Genomic DNA, 21,679 nt, shown 5'->3' with positions numbered 1-21,679 from the left:
TCCCTTTGCTGTTAGGGAAAATTGTAGCCAAATAATACAAATGCAAATCCACTCAGAAACAAGGCATTAAAGATAAAAGAACAATTTGTTCATTTCTTAAAGATTTTTTCTTTTTTTAATTTCATGAAAGTTTGGTTATAGGAAATACACTTTATAGTCCCCATTTTGGACTGGTTCATGTATACATTGTGGTAACACCAGAAGTGATACTGACACTTACAGTACAGATTGTGATGTGTTTCAAGACATAAAGCATTAACAACACATTTCTGAGCAGTAACCCTTAAACCCTTCCTTAATGAAATGCTACAGAATAGTCATAGCAGTTTCCTGGCCAGAAGCATGCTTTTCAGTTGCTTAAGGCAATGGCTTCAAATTCCACAAGTCAGCCATCCCCTCTTGGGAGATTAATTACTTAATAATCTTGGAAACATAACGAGTAATAGTAGTTTAATTCAGTCTAAACAAATGTCCCAAAATGATGAATTAAGACACTTTAATTTGTTTTTTTTTTCTTTTTCCTGATTGTCCTTACACACCCCTGGTCATTCTAATTATAACATTCCCTTATCCTTTCACCCTTGCATTGTGCTGTTTTGCACAAATAAGGCTCGGATAAGAACCGTAAGGCTCAATGTGGCTGATTCTAAACTGTAGGCGGTTTTGCCCAGAAAAGATGAACACTAATCTTGGAAGCCTCCCCTTATCCTGGTAACAGACCTTGGAAATCATCTACTTAATGGCCTCAGCATGGCCGCTGAGCACACAGAGGCCAAGGAGTGAAGTGGCTGTCAGAGAGACACCTGCTGACCAGTGGCAGGGTTGGGCTGTCCACTTCCAGTCTGGAGGGAAGGTGGCCGTTGGTGTTTCTAGGAAATACCTGCTGTGCCTGGGTCTTTAACTACATCTTTCAAACGTAAGACATTTCTTCACTATCTCTTTCATTGTGTTTGTTTTTGGTCTCAGAAATACCACACCCTTTCCACCAACCCCCTCTGAACTCATGGGTCAAGTGAGGATTTGGACTCTGGGAATCTTGAGCAGGAAATTGAGGCTGATGGGAAGAGTTAGTTGTCATTCCGGTGGAGTCACCAGGTGCCCTATAAGCGTTTGCTCATCTCCGAGACCGCTCGTGTCCTAAGACTACACATTTTCCAAGTTTTCTTCATTTTTATACTCCACTCACACCCTGTGAATGTGACTTCACAGAGGGAAACCCATTTGGATGTTAAGCATGCTTGCAATGCAGTCTTTTCTTGCAAAGGAGCCTCTGTTGGATGTAGACGTCGTAAACCTAAGTGCCGAGGGCGTTTCTCATTTGCTGCGTGGCTGAGACACCGCCGCTGCCGTGCAGGAAATGGAAATGGTGTGTACTCTTCTGTTGCTGAGTAACAAATCACTACAAACACAGTAGTACACCCCTCACAGACGTCCTCTTCATGGTCTCTGTGGGTCAGAGACGGGGAACAGGTTAGCTGGGTCCCCTGCACCGGGTCTCACTAGACTGAGGTCAAGGCTGTGGCCAGGGCTGGGGGGTCGGCGTCTTCATGTAAACTCACGGAGCTCTCGAAGAACTCAGCTCTTTGTGCAGGAAGGTCTGTGCCGTGGTTTGCATGTCCCCCTAGAAGCTCAGGCTGAAACTTAATCCGCATTGTGAAGTATTAAGCGGGGATTAGGACTGTGCGCTCATGAATGGCTTCATTCATTCATGGATTCATGGGTTAATAGGTTATCTCAAGAGTGGGTCTGTTGTAAAAGCCAGTTTGGCTCTGTCTTTTGTGTGTGCCCCTTGTACCACGTGAAACTGTGCACTGCCCTGGGACTCTGCAGAGTCCTCACCAGCATGAAGGCCCTCACCGGATGCAAGCCCTTGACCTTGGACCTCCCAACCTCCAGTACCACTAACTGAATAAACCTTTGTTCTTTATAAATTACCCAGTCTGCAGTATTCAGTTATAGCAACAGAAAAGGGACTAAGACAGTCAGACACTCCATTCTCTTGCTGACTGATGGTAGGGTTGCACCCTCTGGCCTTGGTCCCATGACCCACTTGCCTTCTTACACCTCATTGATTGTGATGTTCAGCTCAGACTTACAGGGCTCACATGGGTGCATTGGCCTCCTGGTCGGTCTCCCTGTGGTTCAGCTCATAGTCTACTGATGGGTCTCCTTGGTTCCATCCCCAGAAATGACTCCACCACACCAGCAGACCCACTTCACTCAGGGGGCCTTGCCTAGGCCTGTAAGCCAGACGTGGGGATACTGAGGCCGTCTCATAATCCTGCTACCACGTGGGGGTAGCACCTGTCCTTGGAAGGAATATCAAGTGGGCAAACTAACTAGAGGCACTTCCTAAAATTGTTGTCAGTGCACCCTGTTGTATTAAGGACTGTGACTTTTTAAGCCTTGCCATGGCAGAAAATACAACCTATCTTACAAGAGCCTGTGGTCCCTAGAGGAATGCAGGCATTTGCCTGGGTAGGGTTAGAACAAGGGCATTTGCAGGGTGGCCCTGGAGTACTGCGCCCCCTGGGGACTTTTCCAGTGCAGAAGAATGGTCACATGGCCTGTCCACCTGAACATCACACCCTGCTCAGTGACCTGGAAGCTGGAAGTCCAAGTTCCAGCTGTTGGCAGGGTTTGCTCCTTCTGGGGCTCTCTCCTTGGCCACTTCTGTGCTGTGTGCTCTCATGGCCTCTCCTCCGTATGTGTGCACAACCCTGGTGTCTCTTCTTCTTGCAAAGACACCAGTCATATTGATTAGGGCCCACGCTTCTTGTCCCATTTTAATTTATTTAATTACCTCTGTGAAGAACTCATCTCTAAAGATAGTCACATTCTCAGGTCCTGGTGCTTAGGGCTTTAGTATACGAATTCTGAGGCGGGCACACAATTTAGAAAACACCAGAAAAGACTAGAAAAATAGCAATTAAATATTATACCCCCAATAAATAGCTAGATGGATGGGTTATTAAAAAATACAAAATAATAGTAGAAATGCAGCAGGCCGGGACATGGTAGGGTTGGGGTAGGCCAGATTCAGCGCCAGGTGCACCAGCTTGAAAGAGTTGACAGGACTTTGAGCCTCAATGAGGAATCTTCTTCCTTTGGATTTGGACGTAGCAAGGGGGCTCCATCATGATGCCCCTCCACAACTGGGTTTTGAGTCTGGGTTCTGCAGGGTCCAGCTCACTATGAATTCTTGTGGCCTGAGTAGTTGTGTTTTTTTTGGTTTTTGTTTTTTTTTCAGGAGCCAGTGTTTAACCTTCAGGCCTCGTGGAGCCTGATTTTGCTCATGTGACTTTCCATGTGGACCTCCCACCCACTGTGGACCAAGGTCTCCACATAGCACCCCTGTTGCTTGGTCTCAAGAGTGGGAATTGAGTGGTCTCAAGAGGCTTTGGGAAAATTCTGCTCTGAAATTACTGCCCTAAAAACATGTTCCAGGTGGAGCTAATACTTTATGAGTACAAAGCAGATGGAAACCAGCCTTATTTTTGATGAGGTTTATACATGGAATGTAGTTAGCATAAACAACTTAGTGCTGCAGGGCCTAGGAACTGTGTCTCTCTTTCCCCTCTCCATGGTCATGATTGCTGTCCTGGGGAGCCCTGTGGCACCTCAGCTGCTCCATTGACTTCTGGGTAAACGCTGCTCTCCTCTGTGACAACAATGACTTATCTTTGGAAACTTTCTTTCAAAGGCCCTTTCACATTGCTTTGTACTTTCTGTAGGAACCCAACAAATGGCCATGATAAGGAAGAAAGTCTAAAAAGCTAATCTTAACAGTGATATAAAGTCAAGGTCTGATCTTTGGAAAAGGAAATAGGAACGTGGTTGGATATTTTAATCTGTCAGACCTCAAGGCTGTCTGCCCCTGTGCCAGGAAGAGGTCAGACAGTTTGGCAGTAATCAAGAAAGCAGGTGATCACCACCACTTCTTTATATTTTTACTTAAAAAGCAGAGGCATCATCATCAGAAACAGAGAACTCCCATCCGCTGGTTCATTCCCTGAATGCCTGCAACAGCCAGAGCTGGACCAGGGCAGAAACAGAAGCCAGGAACTCACAGTGTGCCTCCCATGTGCTTGCACCAACCCACTGATGCTTGCGCTATCACTGCTGTCTCCCAGGGTGAACGTTAGCAAGAAGCTGGAACTGGGAGCAGAGCCAGGACCCAAACCCAGGTACTCTGATACGGGATGCAGGCATCCCAGTGACATCTTAACCTCTGTGCCAAATGCCTGCCCCTCACTGCTACTTGGTTGCCTCATTGGAGAGCCAGCCGACCTTGGGGCTAAGATATGATGGGTCAGAGCTTGGCCATGACCAATGGACCTGGAATTTCCCTGGGGTAACCGTGGTGGGCCCTATTGGCCAGCAGGCAGTAGGGCTGATCCCAGGTAGTGACACAGCTTTGAAACATGCTTGTAGGGAGTGTTGGGTTGGCGCAAATTTGTGGCCACATCTAAGACTCCAGGGTCATTGTCTAGTGGTTGTGTCTTGCGATGCATTAGTTTTGAGGACAGAAGCTGAATATTTACATTATCTTTGCTCTCCCTGCACTGTCCAGACCTATGTTTTGTATGTATTGGTTGTGGATCTTGAGTTAGACAAGCACCAAAAAACAGAGGCTAAAAAGGGAAGGAGATATACTTACAGCATCTGGAGCAACTGATGGCCAGGAGCCCCTTGAAGATGCCAGAGATTCCCTGAGATCCGCACCTTGGAATAAAATAGAAGTGGAAACATTGGTGGGTGGCTTCCTAGCCCTGGAAACTCTGCACACTTCCAAGTGCTCAGTAGTCTGATGGATGAGGCTAACTTGGTTCACCTGAGACCCAGACTTGCTGCCTGCATTCTCTCTAGGAACTCAGGATAGGAGTGGGGTTTCATGGGTAGATGGGAGGACCTGTAAGGAGCTATGCTTAATGGGATGTGTTTTTAGTGCCTTTTTCTCAACAGTGTCACCCAGAGAATTTCTTGATGTGATTTCTTCGTACAACATGCCATGTTAAAACAAATTATGTTGCTCCACTTATTTGAAGATGGTCAAAGTTGCCTTCAAGGATCTTTTAAAACTAGACTTTATAGGACTAATTTTTCCAGGGTTAAAAAATTTAGAGAAGAAATCTACAAATACCATTTTCATCTAAATGCATATGATAGCAACTAGCAGATCTTGAAAGCCGAATGTGTTGCTCGTAGTTCTAAGTAGTTGATGTTCTCTGCTTCATCTTGAATGCACTGAGGATGGACCTGCCGCCTGCTCCATTCTACAGAGAACAATGAGCTGAACAGAGATTTCTCAAAGGCGGAGCTGGGATCAAGGACCCCACATGCCTATATTCCTCACTGCCAAGTGGCTTGTTGATCTGTTGGAATTTAAGTACAGTTTCCCATGGTTAAATGGGGAGTGGCTGATAACAAAGAGGGGTTTTGGAGGATGAAGTTAATGTCATCTATGTAGATGGACAGGCAGATAGATAGATGGATAGATAAATAGTGTACACACACACACACACACACGTATCACACATGTGACAGAGAAACTGGGAGAAAAAAACATTTAGTAACTCCAGGAAACAAAACATTTGTCGTCTCCTTGCTCAGGAGTTAATATATACAAAGTCATGTACTGCAAACACTGACTGCTCATTTAACCCATTTTCTAAAAAGTGTTTTAATGATGCTTTTTTTTTCAAAGATTTATTTATTTCTTTGAAAGGCAGAGTTACAGAGAGAGGGAGAAACACAGAAAGAGAGAGAGAGAGAGAGAGAGAAAGTGAGAGGGAGATATTCCATCTGTTGGTCTACTCCCCAAATGGCTGCAATGGCTGGGACTGATCCAGGCCGAGGCCAGGATCCTAGAGCTTCTTTTGGATCTCTCACGTGGATGCAGGGGCCCAAACACTTAGGCCATCCTCTGGTGTTTTCCCGGGTACATTATCAGGGAGCTGGATTGGAAGTGGAGCAGCTGGGTCTCGAACTGGTGCCCATATGGGATGCCAGCATTGCAGGCAGAGGCTTTGCCCATTATGCCACAACACTAGCCCCACTATTGTTTAATTATGATAAAACACACATAACATAAAATTTGCCATTTTAACCACTGTTAAGTATACAATTCAATGACACTAATTATACTCATGGTGTTTTTTAACTGTTGCCACTATTTATTTCCAAAATTTTTCTATCATCTCAGACAGTAACTCTGAACTGATTAAATGATAACTCCTAATCTGCCTCCCCTGGTTCTTGGTAACTTCTAATCTACTTTCTGTTTCTGTGAATTATTGGCCTAGTCAGGGGAACTCATGTAAGTGTAATCCTGCAATGTTTGTGCTTCTGTGAAAGGCTTGTTTCATTTAGCACAGTGTCTTCAGGGTCCCTGTGTATTATAGAATTCCTTTGTATGACTGAATAGCAATACTATTATGCACGAATGCGACATCTGTCCGTTCGTCTGTTGATGACACTTTGGGTGTCTTCCACCTTTCGGTTTTGAATAAAGCTATGATGAACACTGGCTTGCAAGTGCTTGCTTTCGGTTTCTTTGGGGTATATACCTAGGAGTGGTCACCGAAACCATTTCCAATTTCCAAATGAACAATTCAGCAGTGGTGAGTGTACTCACAGTGTTGTCCAGCCTTCAGCACTGTCTAGTTCCAGAACATTTTCATCACCCAAGAAGGAAACTCCTACCCATTAAGCAGTCATTCCCCACCTCCCCCGCCCTAGCTCTTGACAGCCGCTAACCCTTCTTCTCTCTACAGATTTGCCTATTCGGGACATTTCAAATAGAGTGAAGCAATATGTGACCTTTACGAATTTTCTTTCTAACACACCTTTTTCCTCTGGGCATTTTCAACAAAAGTACAAAGAATTATTAAGTGAGCTGCATGTACCTGTCATCCAGATTCAGCCTTGGCCAACTCTCGCCAGTCTTTTTAACCAAGCTCTCTTTACCAGGGAAGAGAAGAAGTACGTGAACCGATTCTGGAAAGAAATCCACGTGGGAGACTTTGTGCAACTTCGCTGCAATGAGATCATCCCTGCGGACATTCTGTTGCTCTCGTCCAGTGACCCGGATGGGCTATGCCACATTGAGACCGCCAACCTGGACGGAGAGACCAACCTGAAGCGGCGGCAGGTGGTGCGCGGCTTCTCGGAGCTGGTAAGTGACATGAGTTGCCAAGGGGTCACAGCCCACGTGATCTCCCATGCCAGCTCTCTGAGCATCACAGCCCTTGTATCTACTCCTCGCTCCGGTCAGGCTACTTCTCCAAGCAGACAGGTCTGAGGGTCTAAGAGAACTCCCGGCTCCCCAAGTGCATGACCAGCCTGGACCGTGGTGAGCAGCCCTCAACTGTTTCTGACTCTGATTTCTGCTGTACACGCTGAGTGTCTCAGGACAGTGTTTGGAGCCCCTGCACAGGTACAAGGGACAGTTACGACAGTTGACATTATGAGCTTCTGTGCCGGTTCACTGAATGGCAACTAGCAGAAGCAATGCCTGTTCCCAGTGTGTAGCTCTGGCAGATTTTCTCCACAAGGGAGTCTCTGAGTTCAGCATTAGGTCTTCAGTAACTGCATTCTGCTTTAGGTGCTCACCAGCACCACGCAGCAGGACCAGGGGTGAGGAGTAGGAAGGGAAGTGGGATCTGACCACTGCACTCCCACACAGGACTTGCAGCCAGAAAATACAGACTCCCTCAGGGGTTCTTGACCTGCAGTCCATACCTAGGTGAGGAAGGGAGGGCTGCCCCTCTCCAGGTCTGCAGAGGATGCACCATGCTAATGCCAAGTAAAATCAGAGTGGCCTGAGCCTCAGAGACCAGGCGGTGTCTAGAAGCAATCCGGATTCGGTCAGGCCCTCTTCTCCTAACCCTGCCCTGCCCTAGGTTGCCTGTCTGAGTCATGCCTCGGAGATCTGGCTGTCAGCCCACACAGAAGGATGCTTTAAGAAGTGGTCCAAGGGACTGAGTCCTGCATTCACAGGGAGAATGTCACAGAGGATTTTCTTCATCTGCCATTCAGGGCTCACTCCCCACTCCACACATACCATGATCTCCTTCAGGAAAAGGTTCTCTCTGGCCTTAGGATCCATCAGTTTCTCTGGAGCAGCTGGCTGCGTTTTGCAGGTTGTGAATCCCAAGAAAGGCACTGTTGGCATTTTGGGGGGTTAGCATTAGGTTCACGGGGTAGCATTGTTTGGGGGGCTAGCATCTGCCTTTGGCCCGTGATGTGGCCACGTATGTCTCGCCACCGTCACAGGTGAACGTGCCTGTGTCCCCTTACAGAATGCCAGGCAGGTTCTTCACCCTGTGGGCTGCCCAGCCTGCCTTGGTTAGTGGCCGTCTCAGCCTCACTGCTACAACTCTCTCACCATGTGACAAGCCCCCGGCTTGCCATTCTACCTCCTTGTCTCCACCCCTACTTCCTCATTTATTTTATTTTTAACCTTCCTTTTGTGTTAAGTGTATTTTAGGAAGCTGCCTTCAGTGTTTTTTACAGGAATGCAAAGCATACATAAAAATTGATATTAGTATATTTTTTAAAATTTCATTTTTTAAGGAATGCAACTTCCTGCATTTGATATATACAGGTTTGAGAACATGATGCTTCTTCCCCCCCACCTCCCACCCACCCATACTCCCGCCTTTCTTCCTCCTCCTCTTACATTCCCATTCTTATTTTTTACAGAGATCAATTTTTCAGTTAATTTTTATACTCCTAAAATTAACCCTTCACTAAGTAGAGAGTTCATCAATTAGTATGAAGGAAAAAATCAAAACCAGACAGATAAACAAACACTATTGTTCCTTGATAGTCAAGGCAAGGGCTGTTCAAAATCAATGCATCTCAAAGTAGTGGTTTCATAGTATATATTTTTAAACATATTCTCTGGAGAGCTGGGAACAGCCTTTGTCAGGGAGTCCCAGAGGCCCGGCACTGCTTTTGGTAATGAATGTGGGCCCTGCCCTCTACCTCACCCAGGCCTATGTGTGCACCTGTTGCCTTAAGTAAGAGAGTGGGCTTGTTGGGAGAGTGAGCCACACTCCCAGGCGTCTCTACCAGGCTTGCCCCAGACTCAAGACACTAAAGTACCTAGGGCCCTAGAACTAGCACTGAAACCTGCAATGGGACAGTGTCCCCTTCCCAGTTCTCATGATCTCATCACAGAGTTAGAGGGAGATGGGGGGCTACAGGGCTCCACTGTCACCCTCCTCCAGGAACGCCTCTGTGCATGTAAGTGAAAGCATATGAATAGCTGACTGGTGAAACTCCTTTGTGGAAAATGTGAGAACTACAGAGCATCCTGCCCATGCCTGGGGTGCTGGGAAGGCCACAGCCTCAGGACTGTCTCTGATACCATCCTGCTTACTAATAATTGTTCAATGATAATAATGTTGTGGGCTCTTGCCATGTATTCAGAGAGGAATTTTGAATACTGGCTCAAATAGACCAGACAACACGGTAAGTTTCTAAGGATTTGATTCAGTGAGAGAAATGTGCAGGAGACTGAGGGCTTTATTTAGGGGAGAAAGAGAAGTCTAGAGGCTAAGCTGGGTCCATACCAAGCAGAGAGCAGGCCAGGAGCCACGTGGAGCAAGCGTATGGTTATAAGTGGCCACAGGTAGCTTAGCACAAGTAACGAAGCGAAGGCAGAGACCAAGAGGCTGTGCCAAAGGCACGGGCAACAAGGGAAGGGCCCACAGTGTTCCAGGCCTTTTAGTCACTTCCAAAGGGGCGTAGTCACGTAGCCTGATTGGCAGGTAGGCGTACAGGTGGGGTCAGGTAGGGGCATGAGATCACACAGGGGCGTGGTGAAGGCGTGGTCTTCCAGCTCACAAACCTAATCAGTTGTATCCTCTCTGCCTGCCTACATCATCTCCTTGGTCAGTTCTCAAGAGTTAACTTCCTGGTTTCCTATCCTGCCTTCTAACCTTTTCCAACTTCTGAGCTCAGTGGTATCTGAAATCCTCCCTCACCGGCTTCCCCCCCACAGACGGCTGCAGTGCTTCGGATCTCAGCATGCTTTAATGTAAACAAATCGCCTGCAAGTGGAGTGTTTGAACCTCAGGGGCCGCAAACAGACACAGTTTATGTCACCCTCCTGGGGGACCCGTGAATGCCTGAGGAGGTGACTAGAACGGAGTTGTAATGTAGTCAAAACGCCCATAATTTAAACCAAACAAATCTGACTTCAAGAAGAAAACTGCTTTATCAGCCCCAAAGTTCTTCAATGTGCAGTGCAATCTGGTCCTTGTTATTGGTATATTTTTTTCACTTCCTGTTTGATTTTCCTTTTTTCATTCCCCTAAACGTCCACACACATTTGTCTAGTACCTGAACCCCCTCTTTTTTTTTTTTTGACAGGCAGAGGGCAGAGTGGACAGTGAGAGAGAGAGACAGAGAGAAAGGTCTTCCTTTACCGTTGGTTAACTCTCCAGTGGCCGCCGCGGCCAGTGCACCGCACTGATCCCAAGCCAGGAGCCAGGTGCTTCTCCTGGTCTCCCATGGGGTGCAGGGCCCAAGCACTTGGGCCATCCTCCACTGCCTTCCCGGGCCACAGCAGAGAGCTGGCCTGGAAGAGGAGCAGCCGGGACAGAATCTGGTGCCCCAACCGGGACTAGAATCCAGGGTGCTGGCGCCACAAGCAGAGGATTAGCCTAGTGAGCCACGGTGCTGGCCCTGAATCCCCTTTCATGCATTATTATTCTCAAATATTTGAGCCACTCCTTGGAAAAGAAAGGCACTACATCTCCTGCTTCTCATAGGCCAGGAGCTGAAAAACCAGGATTCTAACTGCAGTGTGCCAATGCCAAGAACACTTAAGTACTCTGTACTTCAGTGAATTCTGCATGAAGTAGAGTTAGCAAGTCTCAGATAGGGAAGAAATGATAGTGATCTATCCATGCTGTTCTGTGTTAGCTACAAAGCAGTAGTTTTCTGGCTGGTAAATGATCAGGCGAAAGTGCTGGCCGCTAGAAAAACTCAAACTAGAAGAGAATTGAAAAACATAGGGCAGGAATCAGAGATTACCTTGGCGTTAGTGCAGGACCTGGAAGTATCCACCAAGGTCCGGTCCAGAGACAGAAGCACACGTGATTCAGTGAGGGCAAATTTGATCTAAAAGACTTTTACTGGGAGATTGGGAGTAAGAAGCAACAGGGACCCTGAAGAATAAAGGAAGAGCCAGTGCAAAGGACAGCCGCACCCCTGGGTCTGAGAGAGACAGGTTCTCCTCACTCAGGGAAGGGGCACGGCCGTGGCTCCTAGGATACCAGAAAGAGCTAGAGAGGCTGCCCTGCTGGAACGTACTGGACACCTTGCAGCTATCCACAGGGTGGCGCCATGCCTAATAACCTGCCAGATGCCAGGGAGCCGAGTCAGCACTCCTGGAGCCAGGGCTTAGTGTGTGGCCATGGCTCCCACAGTTGTTACTCAATCTCTAGAGAGCCAGCACCCTAAAGCCCCAGTTTCTGAGGCTGGGGAGCCCTGAAGAAGATGCAGGGAGCAGATCCCAGGCTGGGATAGGACCCATACTGCCTGTGCTCCTGACTAGCCTGCACTGGGACACAGAGAAAGTTCTAGAGGGGTCAGGCAGTGGAGAATAAATATCTACCTCCCCCAACATGCGCCACACACCTTCCACCTGAAGGCCAGCCCCTCCCTTCTCCACCCCTCTCTGGCACCCTCTACTGACAAGGCAAAATTTAACTTCTCCATTTTCAGAATGAAAGTCCACTTATGACGTGCTTGTTTGGTTGGGATACTAAGAAATGAGCTTTGTGGTGCACGTGCTGTCAGGTCTAGTCATTTAAGTCAACAGGAACAATAGCTGGAGGATTCAAACCTGTTCATCAGCTGATGTCCTGTGTTGAGCAGGGAGAAGTTCCAGGGCTTCCTGTTACAGGGCCACAGCCATCCACAAGGTCAAGTCCATTGTACTGTGAGGGCCAGTGGAGGCTTCCAGAAAGAGGGGCCTGAAGCACTTTCTGAAGGCTGGGATGGAGAGAGCTGAGGTGCCAGGGGTCTCAGGCAATGGCACAGGCCAGAAGATATCTCAAAGTGGAAATAGGGTTGTATTAGTGAGGAGCATTGCCTAAATTTTATAGTCTAGAGGTTACTCAGAGAAACAGGAGGCAGAGGACATGACCCAGCCAGACCTTGGATTCAAGGCTAAGGCCCCAGTCATGGCTCTGGGACATTAAATCACTCAGCCATTGAGTTCCTGGCTAAGGAAACGTAGATATTGGGAATTGAAGATAAATATTTGATTTAAAGGTGGAGCTGAATGACCCCATTCAAGAAAGAAGAGAGGAACCTCAATGTCAGACATCGCATCTGAGGACAATAACTGACTCGTGTTCAGCCCTCCTGAGCGCCTGACCTTGCGGTAGCTCTCATAGCAGAGCACACATTTCTAAGACAATTTCATACGTTCTAAAAAATAAATCCTGGGAGATAATGATTACAACACAGCGTATTATTATATTTTTTATTTGTGAAGCAGCTGGTTGACTCCCCAAATGTCCACGATGGCCAGGGCCAGGCCAGACCACAGTCAGGAGCTGGAGACTCGGTCCAGGTCTCTCACATAGATGGCAGGCACCCAGGCACTTGAACCATCACTTTCTGCCTCCCAGATTCTTCAGGAGCAGAACCCTGGGCTGCGAATCAAAGCCAGACACTGTCATATGGAACAGGAACGTCTCAACTGGTGTCTTCTAATTTCCAGAAGGAATTTTAGAATGTTTTATAAAATGCATAACCATCAACAAGACAAGTTACAACTCTTACCCCCTAAAAAAATTATGTAAAATGTACAGGATAACAGATACTATGCTGTTTGTTTTCATACTCTCTTTATAGATTAAGAGAAACTCTATATATTAGAGTTATTATTATATTAAGAGAACTCTATATATTAAGAGAAAACGTGATATTCATGTTTTGGATCGGGCTTACTTCACTAAGTGTAGTGATACCCAGATGCATCCATTTTTTTTTTGCAGATGTCAGGATTTCATTCTGTTTTATGGCTGAGTAATACTCTGTCATATATATGTGTATATATATACACCTCATTTTCTCTATCTAGTCATCAGTTGTCTTAACTGCTGAGCTAAACATCTGCCCCTCACATCATTTTATAGGCAAGAAATAGGATAAATGGAGCCAGGGGTTCCTCTCAGGATGCCTCCTCCCCTTACCCAAGCCTCAGTCACGGTGGGGTGGCAGTGGGTAGGTTTTATCACCCACGGAGTTGGCATAGCACTTCCCCACAGGCAGGTCTCCCCTATTGCTCTGGGCTTCCACTTGTGTTCATAGCACAGTCAGACCTGAAACCTGGCCTCTCTTCACATTTGCAGCCATTTCTACAGAATCAGGAGCTCCCTGGGCTGATATGTTTATTAAAAAATCCATCTTTGAGATTCATTTTTGCAATTTTTTAAATTTATTCAACAGATATTTACTGAGAATCTATTATGTCTTGAACAGTGCACTGATCCAAATTAGGAGACACCTTTCCCTCCGTGGGGCTTATGTGATGTATGTAAATAAGTAAATAAGGTAGGAAGAGCAAATGGTGAAGTAGAAATAGGGACATGGAATGTTGGGTGAATACCGGAATCTCAGTTAGCGGGTGGGAGAACACAGCTGCAGAACAGCTGGCGGGACCAGACCCATCGGAGATCAGCCTATGGGGAAGAGCCGTACAGGAGGTGACTCCTGTAATGATGAGTTTACTGAGAAAATAAGTCCCAGTAGTCTGTCTCTTGGGTGGACCTGTTGGATAACTGCCCACATTTCCAGCTATACCCGCAGGCCATTTGTATAGCCCTGTGTAGCACAGTAATTGTTAGGCCTGCAGGAAAAGCTGTCCCTAACTCTTCCAAGGCCTGTGTGCATGTTGTGTATGCATGTTGGTGTGTGTTCCAAATACGGAAACATGTATGGAAACTTTCCTAGAGTAGAAAAAGAGTGAGAAGCCCTACTTTGAAGAGGGACACTAGTCACCTCCCTTTTCCACAGTCTCACTTTGTCAGTTAAGGGGCAAGTACTGAAATAGTCTTCCCTCGCAAGACAGGTGAGCACAGCACAGTAGGGTCTTTTCCCCTAGAGGGGCCACAGTCACTTAGCTTCCACTGCAGTAGATTGTGATAGGCCTTCTGTTTTACCGGGACAGACCCAGGATACGTAGGTCTCAGTGTCAGCCACTCTTTCAGGCGTCCGCCGGGGCACTGATCATACCTAACATCCAGACCCTCTCTGATTCTAAGGCAGTGACGTGACTTTGGCTCTACTTTGTGTGTGTGTTGTCACTGTTCCCAACAGCAGCCTTGGGTGCCAGATGCAGTCAGGCTGTGACTGTCCACAGAGGAGAGTCAGTCCGGCCCGGAGTTGCTTTTCAGAATTCAAGTTTCTCGGAAAACTACTTTAAAATTTCAAATTTGTAGGAGACTTTTTTTTTTTTTAAATTTCTGCCTACACATGTCCCCAAAATTATCTCCACCACAGGAAAACTAAAGGTGGAAAAGTATAATTTGCCAAGTGGTTCTTGTACCAAAGTTTTTTTTTCCATTAAACTTTTCAAGTTGTTAGTCTTTAATTAAATTTAGCTATATTCTCTGTCATGGAATTGAACAAGAGGCAACATAATCTGTCATCTGTTTGGGAAACAAAGACAGCTGGCTTGGGGTATGTTAATTGGATTGGTCAATAGTAAGCCTTTATAGAAAGATTCATGGTTTTCTTTAATATATTGAAGTATAGTTAACACACTCATAATTTATACTGTGGGACATTTTCATTCTCAAGATTTAACAATCATAATTCTCTGGATGGATATTAAATATGGAACAGGAAAGAGAGAAAAATTACTTGGGTAACACAATAACTCTGTTTAGATTAAAATTTTAATTCCAGCAAGTGTGGTTATTCAAAGAAATTCAGCTGGTGGGTGATACAATCATTGGAAACATTCCAGGTGTTGAAATACCCAAGGTGTTTGCTTCATGGGAGAATGTAAGTTTGATTGTACTAGGATTTGTTTGGTTTTAGTTCTGGTGGCCTTGCCGTGGTTTTTGTTTTGAATCTATGATCTATCAAATCGTCACTCACAGATAGTAAAGTGCTCTGATCTCAAGGAAAAAGAATGCCACAAAGTTGATAAAATTGGGCTAAGCTTAAGTCCTTTACAAAAAGATTTTATATATGTAAACTTGAAGTTTTGTTGTGTACATTTAACCTCACTTTTTTGGTATGCCTAGAAGTGATTATTTTTTATTGTAGGATAAAAAGACAACTAAAGCAATGAAAGATCTTTATTCAATTTGTTAACATGCAATGTGATACAGTATTTTTCTCTTTAGATTATCATTGAAAAAAAAAAACTCTAGGGGAATTTAATCGAATTTCAGCTTTCTTAAATGTAGTTGAATCAGCAAACATATTTCACTTTGATTTTCCTTCTTCTTCTTTATCTGAGAAGCAGAGAGCGCTTTCATCCACCGATTCGCTCTCTATATGCACACAATGGCTGGGTCTGAGCCAGACCGAAGCTGGGATCCAGAACTCAATCCAGGTCTCCCCTGTGAGTGGCTGGAACTCAACTACTTGAGGCTCCACTTGCTGCCTCCCAGGGTCATTATTATCAGGAAGCTGAAATCGGGAGCAGACCTGCTACTCAAACCCGGCACTCCCATATGGGAAGTGGACATCCTGATCGTTGGCTTAATCAGTAGCTGAAACACCTGCTTGCAGTGTGAGGTTTTATGTACTCATGTATGTTTTGTGCATATGCGTGTGAGCATGTATATGAACATGTCTGTGTATGTGCAAGTATGTGTATATTCCAAAGAAGAAAGAAAACTAAATGATAACACTTTTTTCAGAGGAGAAATATTCTTTTCTAGGCTAAGATGTACTGTTCTAGAAACAGGTTGATCTACAAGAGAACAGAATGCTCTGGGGAATCTGGGGCCTTCAGGGTCTTTGTTGACAGCATCAGGTGGGTCTAGCATCTGTGATGGACTCTAGAACATTTCGTACCCTTGATGAAGGGCCTGTGCCTGGTGTCATTTCCCTTGTACGTGTTTTATGAGCAGAATGTCCAACAAGAGGAAATTTCTCTGTGTCCACAGTGTACAACGGGAGCCTACTTGCCACTCCCTGGTCTCCACAGTCTTTTGAATTCTTTGTTGTCCTAATTTTGTTTCTGAATGTGTAGGAGTCTGTTTTCCCATTTCATCCAGAGTTCCTGGGGAAGTCCTACAAGGCTTTCGGTTTGCACGTGCACCTCAAACGGAAGGTGGTATTTTGGTTCTCATTCTGGTGTTGTGCTTTTTAGAATTGCACTCATCCAGCAGTGAGAGAAATGGAAGCAGATTCATGGACATGTTTGCACTTTTATAGCTAGCACAAGCAATGCCAGCCAGGCCTGAGAAGGGAGCCAATCTTTGAGGAAAACAGGAACTTGACTTAGAAAAATACGCTTCCCTAATTGGGGATCTACTTGGGGTGCAGACAGAACTGCACTTCCTGCCATCTCAGTTGGGTTTGATATTGAAATTATTTCAGGGCTTTTTCACAATTGCTAATGAACGACCCTTGTTCTGAGAAAGGGATTTACTGGGCCCCCATGAGTTTTAACTACATTGAAGTTAGGCTGAAAAAAAAATTGTCTTTAGCCAGTCCATTTTCAGCACCCTGATAGCAAAGGCCCAGAAATGGGGGTAGCATTGCAGGTGATCAGAAGCTGTCCCCTCGGCTTCCAGAGAGCGAGTGCTTAGGTTTGTCCAGCTGGGTTGCGTCTGTTAAGAATTGGGCCCACGCTGCCTTTCTCACCTGTCAGGACCGACTGCAGCAGGGCCACCTGTCATCGACTGAAAACCTGCCCTTTCATTTCTATGTGAAGAAGGCTGACTTCAAAGGATTCCAGACCTAGGTTTGTTTTGGGCAAAACTTCAAATAGTTGGTTTACTCATCCGGCCTTTATCAAGGTTTTGGAGCCTTGAGGACCAGACAGGAAATTCTGTGAGGAGTGACTCAGGTTGACGTCTGCACCTTGGCTGTGAGACCTGTGGCTGCTAAGGCCACAGAAACCCTTCTTGGGTGTTTCAAGGCTGGAAGTGGGCAGAGAAAGGCTGTGGCGACAGGGCTGGGTTCTCAAGCTGACGTCAGACTGTTCACTTCAAGCCCCCGAGATGAAAGCTGCAAGTCTGGGACGTCAACAAGCAGGGAGCGCCTCACCTTTCTGAGTGGTCCGTGGGCCACTCATCCGTGGGAGGTGGGTTGTTCAGGGCAAACTCAAGCTGCCTCCACATCGCTTTCAGTAAGACATCAAAGGGCAGGCACAACCCGGAACCTGCAGTTGGAGGCAGCTCTGTGTCACTGTTCAGAAAGCCTGGAACCCTTCTGTGAGAATGATGAGCCCTTTCCCCTCTTTGGGTGGCAGGGGCAGCTGACCCCTCAAACGCTCCCTGTGCACCAGGCCCCCTGCTGGGATTGCCCATGCCCTCACTTCATTTAATTCTCCTGACACTTTCGAGACAGGTGCCATTATTCCCATGAAACAGATGCACTGCCATCCATGGGGAGCAAGCACTGAGGAGCTCACTCTCCCCCATCCCACGGAAAACCTCCTGAGAAACCAGGGAAGGAAGCCTAACTTACTTGCATCAGAGCCAAGAGGAAGATATGTCTGGCATCAGCCCCAGTGATGTTCTAGCCCTCAAATTCCAGCTGCCTGGCCTGGGGGCCCAGCTCTGTACACTGAGCCCTGCTCACTTCCGGTTCTGTTCAGGAGGAGCCCGTGAATGGAGATACCAGCTGACGTTTCAGTCCAAGCTCTGGGGGACATCACAGCTGGAGTCCTCAGGCAGAGCTGCCTAGAGGCATTGTGGGGGCCTGCTGTGGTTTGGATGTGGTTTGACTGTCCCCAAGGGCCCATGTGTTAAAGGCTTGGTCCCCCAGGTGCCAGTGGGAGATCCTTAAGTCACCCGGGGCCCTCCCTTACAAAGGTATTAAGGTGGCTCTTTTGAGGAGAAAGCCTGGCCACACTCAGCTGACTGCTTCCTGTTTGAGACGTGGCCACTTGTTTCTACATATGGGACACCATCCGCTGCCTTATGAAGGCCAAGCCAAAGGGGCCAGCTGGTTGATCTGGGATGCTGAGCTTCCAAAACTGTGAGCTAAATAACCTTCTTTACACACTTAGCCTGTGTGAGGGACTTGTTTACAGTGATACGAAGCTAATACAAGGCCGTTCTCAAGCTCAGGATGTGCTTCAGAACGTTCGAGGAAAGCTGGAATAAAAAGATAAGTTTATTTGGGTGCAAAAAATTGTGAAACCTATGCATAGCTTTTCCATAATACATGTCTTCCATGAACTCTATTTTTTTTTTTTTTTTGGACAGGCAGAGTTAGACAGTGAGAGAGAGAGAGAGACAGAGAGAGACAGAGAGAAAGGTCTTCCTTCCGTTGGTTCACTCCCCAAATGGCCGCTATGGCCGGTGCACTGGGCCCATCTGAAGCTAGGAGCCAGGTGCTTCCTCCTGGTCTCCCATGCGGGTGCAGGGCCCAAGCACTTGGGCCATCCTCCATGCCTTCCCTGGCCACAGCAGAGAGCTGGACTGGAATAGGGGCAACCGGAACAGAACTGGCACCCCAATCGGGACTAGAACCCGGTGTGCCGGCGCCGTAGGTGATTAGCCTAGTGAGCCGCGGCGCCGCCTGTTCCATGAATTCTTTGAACACCCTTCGTATCAGTTTGCTGAGGTTGCTGTAATGAAACATCACCAGTGGCAAGGCTTCCCAAAAGCCTCTTTCCCCACAATTCTGGAGGCTGGAACTCCAAGTTCAAGGTCTCAGCAGGCTTGCTTTCTCCTGAAACCTCTCTGTTTGTCTTGTAGATGGTGTCTTCTCCCTGTGGCCTCACATGGTCCTCCCTCTGTGTGTGCCTGTGCCCTCTTCTTCTCTTCATGTAATACACCAGTCTTACTGGATTAAGGCCCACCTCTGCGACCTCATTTTAACTCCATAACCCCTTTAAAGGCCTTGTGTCCATAGAAAGTTACATGCTGTAATTAATGGGGGCAAGAATTCAACCTAGCTGGTAGCATTATCTCGGTGGTCATCTCAAGTCAGCCAGTTTCCCTGAATTCCAATTCTCTGTGCCTTCCGCGGGGGAAAAATGCTTTCTCTTGATGGATTTATGGCCCTGGTAAGTGGGCCAAAGGCCAGAGCACAGTAGCAGGATGGCTTTTTCTCTGATTGGCTGCAGCCATGTAGAATGCTGATTGATAGAATGTGCATTTGTTATATATCAAAAACTCCAGGAAAGAGAGTGGATCAGAAGGAGCAAGGCTTTTACTAGGAGACAGATGTCAATCATTTTAATAGGGTTCCCTTAAAATGTGTGAGTCAAGGTATTAATAATCAGAGCATTAACTCTTTCTACGAAGTATTTTCTTGAAAAACAGTGTAAATCTTGATGAAAATCTCCTTTTGATCTTAGAGTTTTCTTAAAGGAAAATGATATCTTGTGTTTTTCCTGTTCCCTGTTTGGTTTACTTTGTAAAAGGAGTCAGCACTTGTTTTATATAGGTCATAAAAAGCAAGGTCTTCTGAGAGTCAGTTTGGAAACACAAGGGCTTGACCTGGATGTGGGCACCGGGGTGGGGGTGGGAGTGGGGGCTCCCAAGTCCCCATGGCCTGAACCACCCACACCAGGCCCAGTTGCAAGCCTGTGTCTCTGAGTGCACACCTGTGGCATGGACTCCTGTGACATGCTGGGTAAGAAGACATTTGGTTTCATTTTAAGCAGAAGAAGTCATTTTTGCTGTGATTAGACCTTTCACAGAAGTCCACAGAAAAACAACTCCGGAAATCCATGAATGGTTTTTCATAATACAAATGTTTTCATCAACTTTTTGAAGACCTTTTGCATACATAGATGTCAAGACTTTTTTTGTGGCAAAATGAAATTTTTCACTTCCTTTTTCCATGAACTGTTTAAAGTTCGTACAAGATGCACACATTTTGTATACGCACAGCATATATGGGGTCCACTGAAGATTTTGTTTGAAGAAAAAAGGTTCCACTGCTTTAAAGTGTTGGAACAACTCTCCTGGATTATTGGTAAGGTGTTTCAGGGCCTGCGGCATGCTGATTGCACCTATAGCTGTCTGTATTCCACTTCCAGCTGTCTGTGTTCCATGAGGTTGGACCAAGGCAGGGCACACGCTCTGCAGTCCCGCACAGACACTGAACCGAGTAGAGTCTGGAGTCTGCTCTGGCACCGATGGGGCCCGGGCCTCTCCGTAGCCCCACCGCTTTTGTGGTCTTGAGGGCCCTCCGGTGGCTGCTGGGGGCTGGGGCTGTGATGCTTCCATGGAGTGACAGTGCTGCCAGGCACATGGAGCACCTGGGTTCACAGGCTGCCACTATGGCCTTGCCTTGGGACTTTACGTTAGTGTGGGGCCCTGACACATTTAGGGATCCCTCCGCCATATATTGACCTAGACCTGGGCCCTTACCACCTGTTCACTTTCCACCCTCCCTTCTCCCACTTGCCCTAGGAGTGGCCAGAACGAGGTGGGGCGGGGTGGGGTGGGTGCTGGTGGGGGTGCTGCTGGAGCTGGTCAGAGGGGGCAGCAGTTGCCAGGTTTTCTGGCACCCAGAGGCTCATCCTCTCAGATCTGTTAAGCAGTTATAGTTACCAAACACTGTGATTAAACAGGAAAAAAAAAATACCCTTCCCTCCAGGTTGAGGGGTCTGAGCTGTTGACTGGGCAGAGATGGGAGATGCAAACCCAAGCCTCCTGAGCTCCCAGCCACCACTCCTGTACTTCACGAGGGTGGAGGGAGTGTCTAGGTATGAAGTTCCTCAGTGTGGCTGAGCACTGCCACCTCCCTTCCCGCACCAAGAATTGCCTGGGAAAAATCCCAGGCAGCTGGAAAACCAGTCTCTGTGCTGCAGTCTATAGTCCATATGTAGCCAAAATAGAAGTGCACCTCCCATGGCCTGTGTGTGGCCTCCTGGCTTCCTGCCCTTAGTTTGCCATGGCAGAGTCTGGCCTTTCTCATTCCTTCCTCCTGGCCCAGAGGATAGACCTGCTTCGGGGGGCATGGGCCACTGGCCTGGGCCTGGAGAGGAAGATGCTGGTGGAGCCACCGGGAGCCTGGGGATGTCAGGTCTGAGGAAGAGAAACCTGGGCAGGCCTGGTCACAGCACAGCACTGGAAGACATGGGGCCACTGCTGTGCAGTGTTGAGAGCAGGCTCTGGGATCTGCCTCCTGCACTTGCTACCTTGTGACTCAAGAAAGTTATTTGATCCCTCTGGGCTCAGTTTCAGCGTCTGCAAAATGGGAACAATGTCAGAAGCTCTTCTCACCTGTGTTTAGCACAGCGCCTGGTGGGCAGTGGGCACTCACGTGGGTGGCTGTTCTCATCACTGCTGCTGTCACTGAAAGGCTGTGTTACCAAAGAGTTGGTAGACTGGCCACTGGAGGAAGGGAAGGACTGGCACCCATATTTGAAGTTACAGGGAGAAAGCTTTGCTTGTTTGTACATAAGGACCTGGTAATAAATCCAATAAATCTGTCTAAAGTTGGTTGCAGTGCCTTGGGTGTAGCAGGTCCTTAGAGCTGCAGAAGTTCAAAA

General features: G+C 47.1%; 1 protein-coding gene across 1 annotated transcript in view; it reads left to right on the top strand.

Annotated features, from left to right (window-relative positions):
* Positions 1-21,679, top strand: part of ATP10A (ATPase phospholipid transporting 10A (putative)) — a 178,519-nt gene that overhangs the window by 80,455 nt on the left and 76,385 nt on the right. Inside the window, exon 2 of the mRNA XM_062206568.1 lies at positions 6,973-7,177. Within this exon, the coding sequence (XP_062062552.1) occupies positions 6,973-7,177 (205 nt within the window). The remainder of the gene's footprint in view (positions 1-6,972; positions 7,178-21,679) is intronic.

The sequence above is a fragment of the Lepus europaeus genome, chromosome 11 (genome assembly GCF_033115175.1).
Source record: "Lepus europaeus isolate LE1 chromosome 11, mLepTim1.pri, whole genome shotgun sequence".
Classification (NCBI taxonomy): Eukaryota; Metazoa; Chordata; class Mammalia; order Lagomorpha; family Leporidae; genus Lepus; species Lepus europaeus.
Note: the sequence above shows the minus strand (reverse complement) of the source record. Positions and strands in the feature narration are given on the sequence as shown.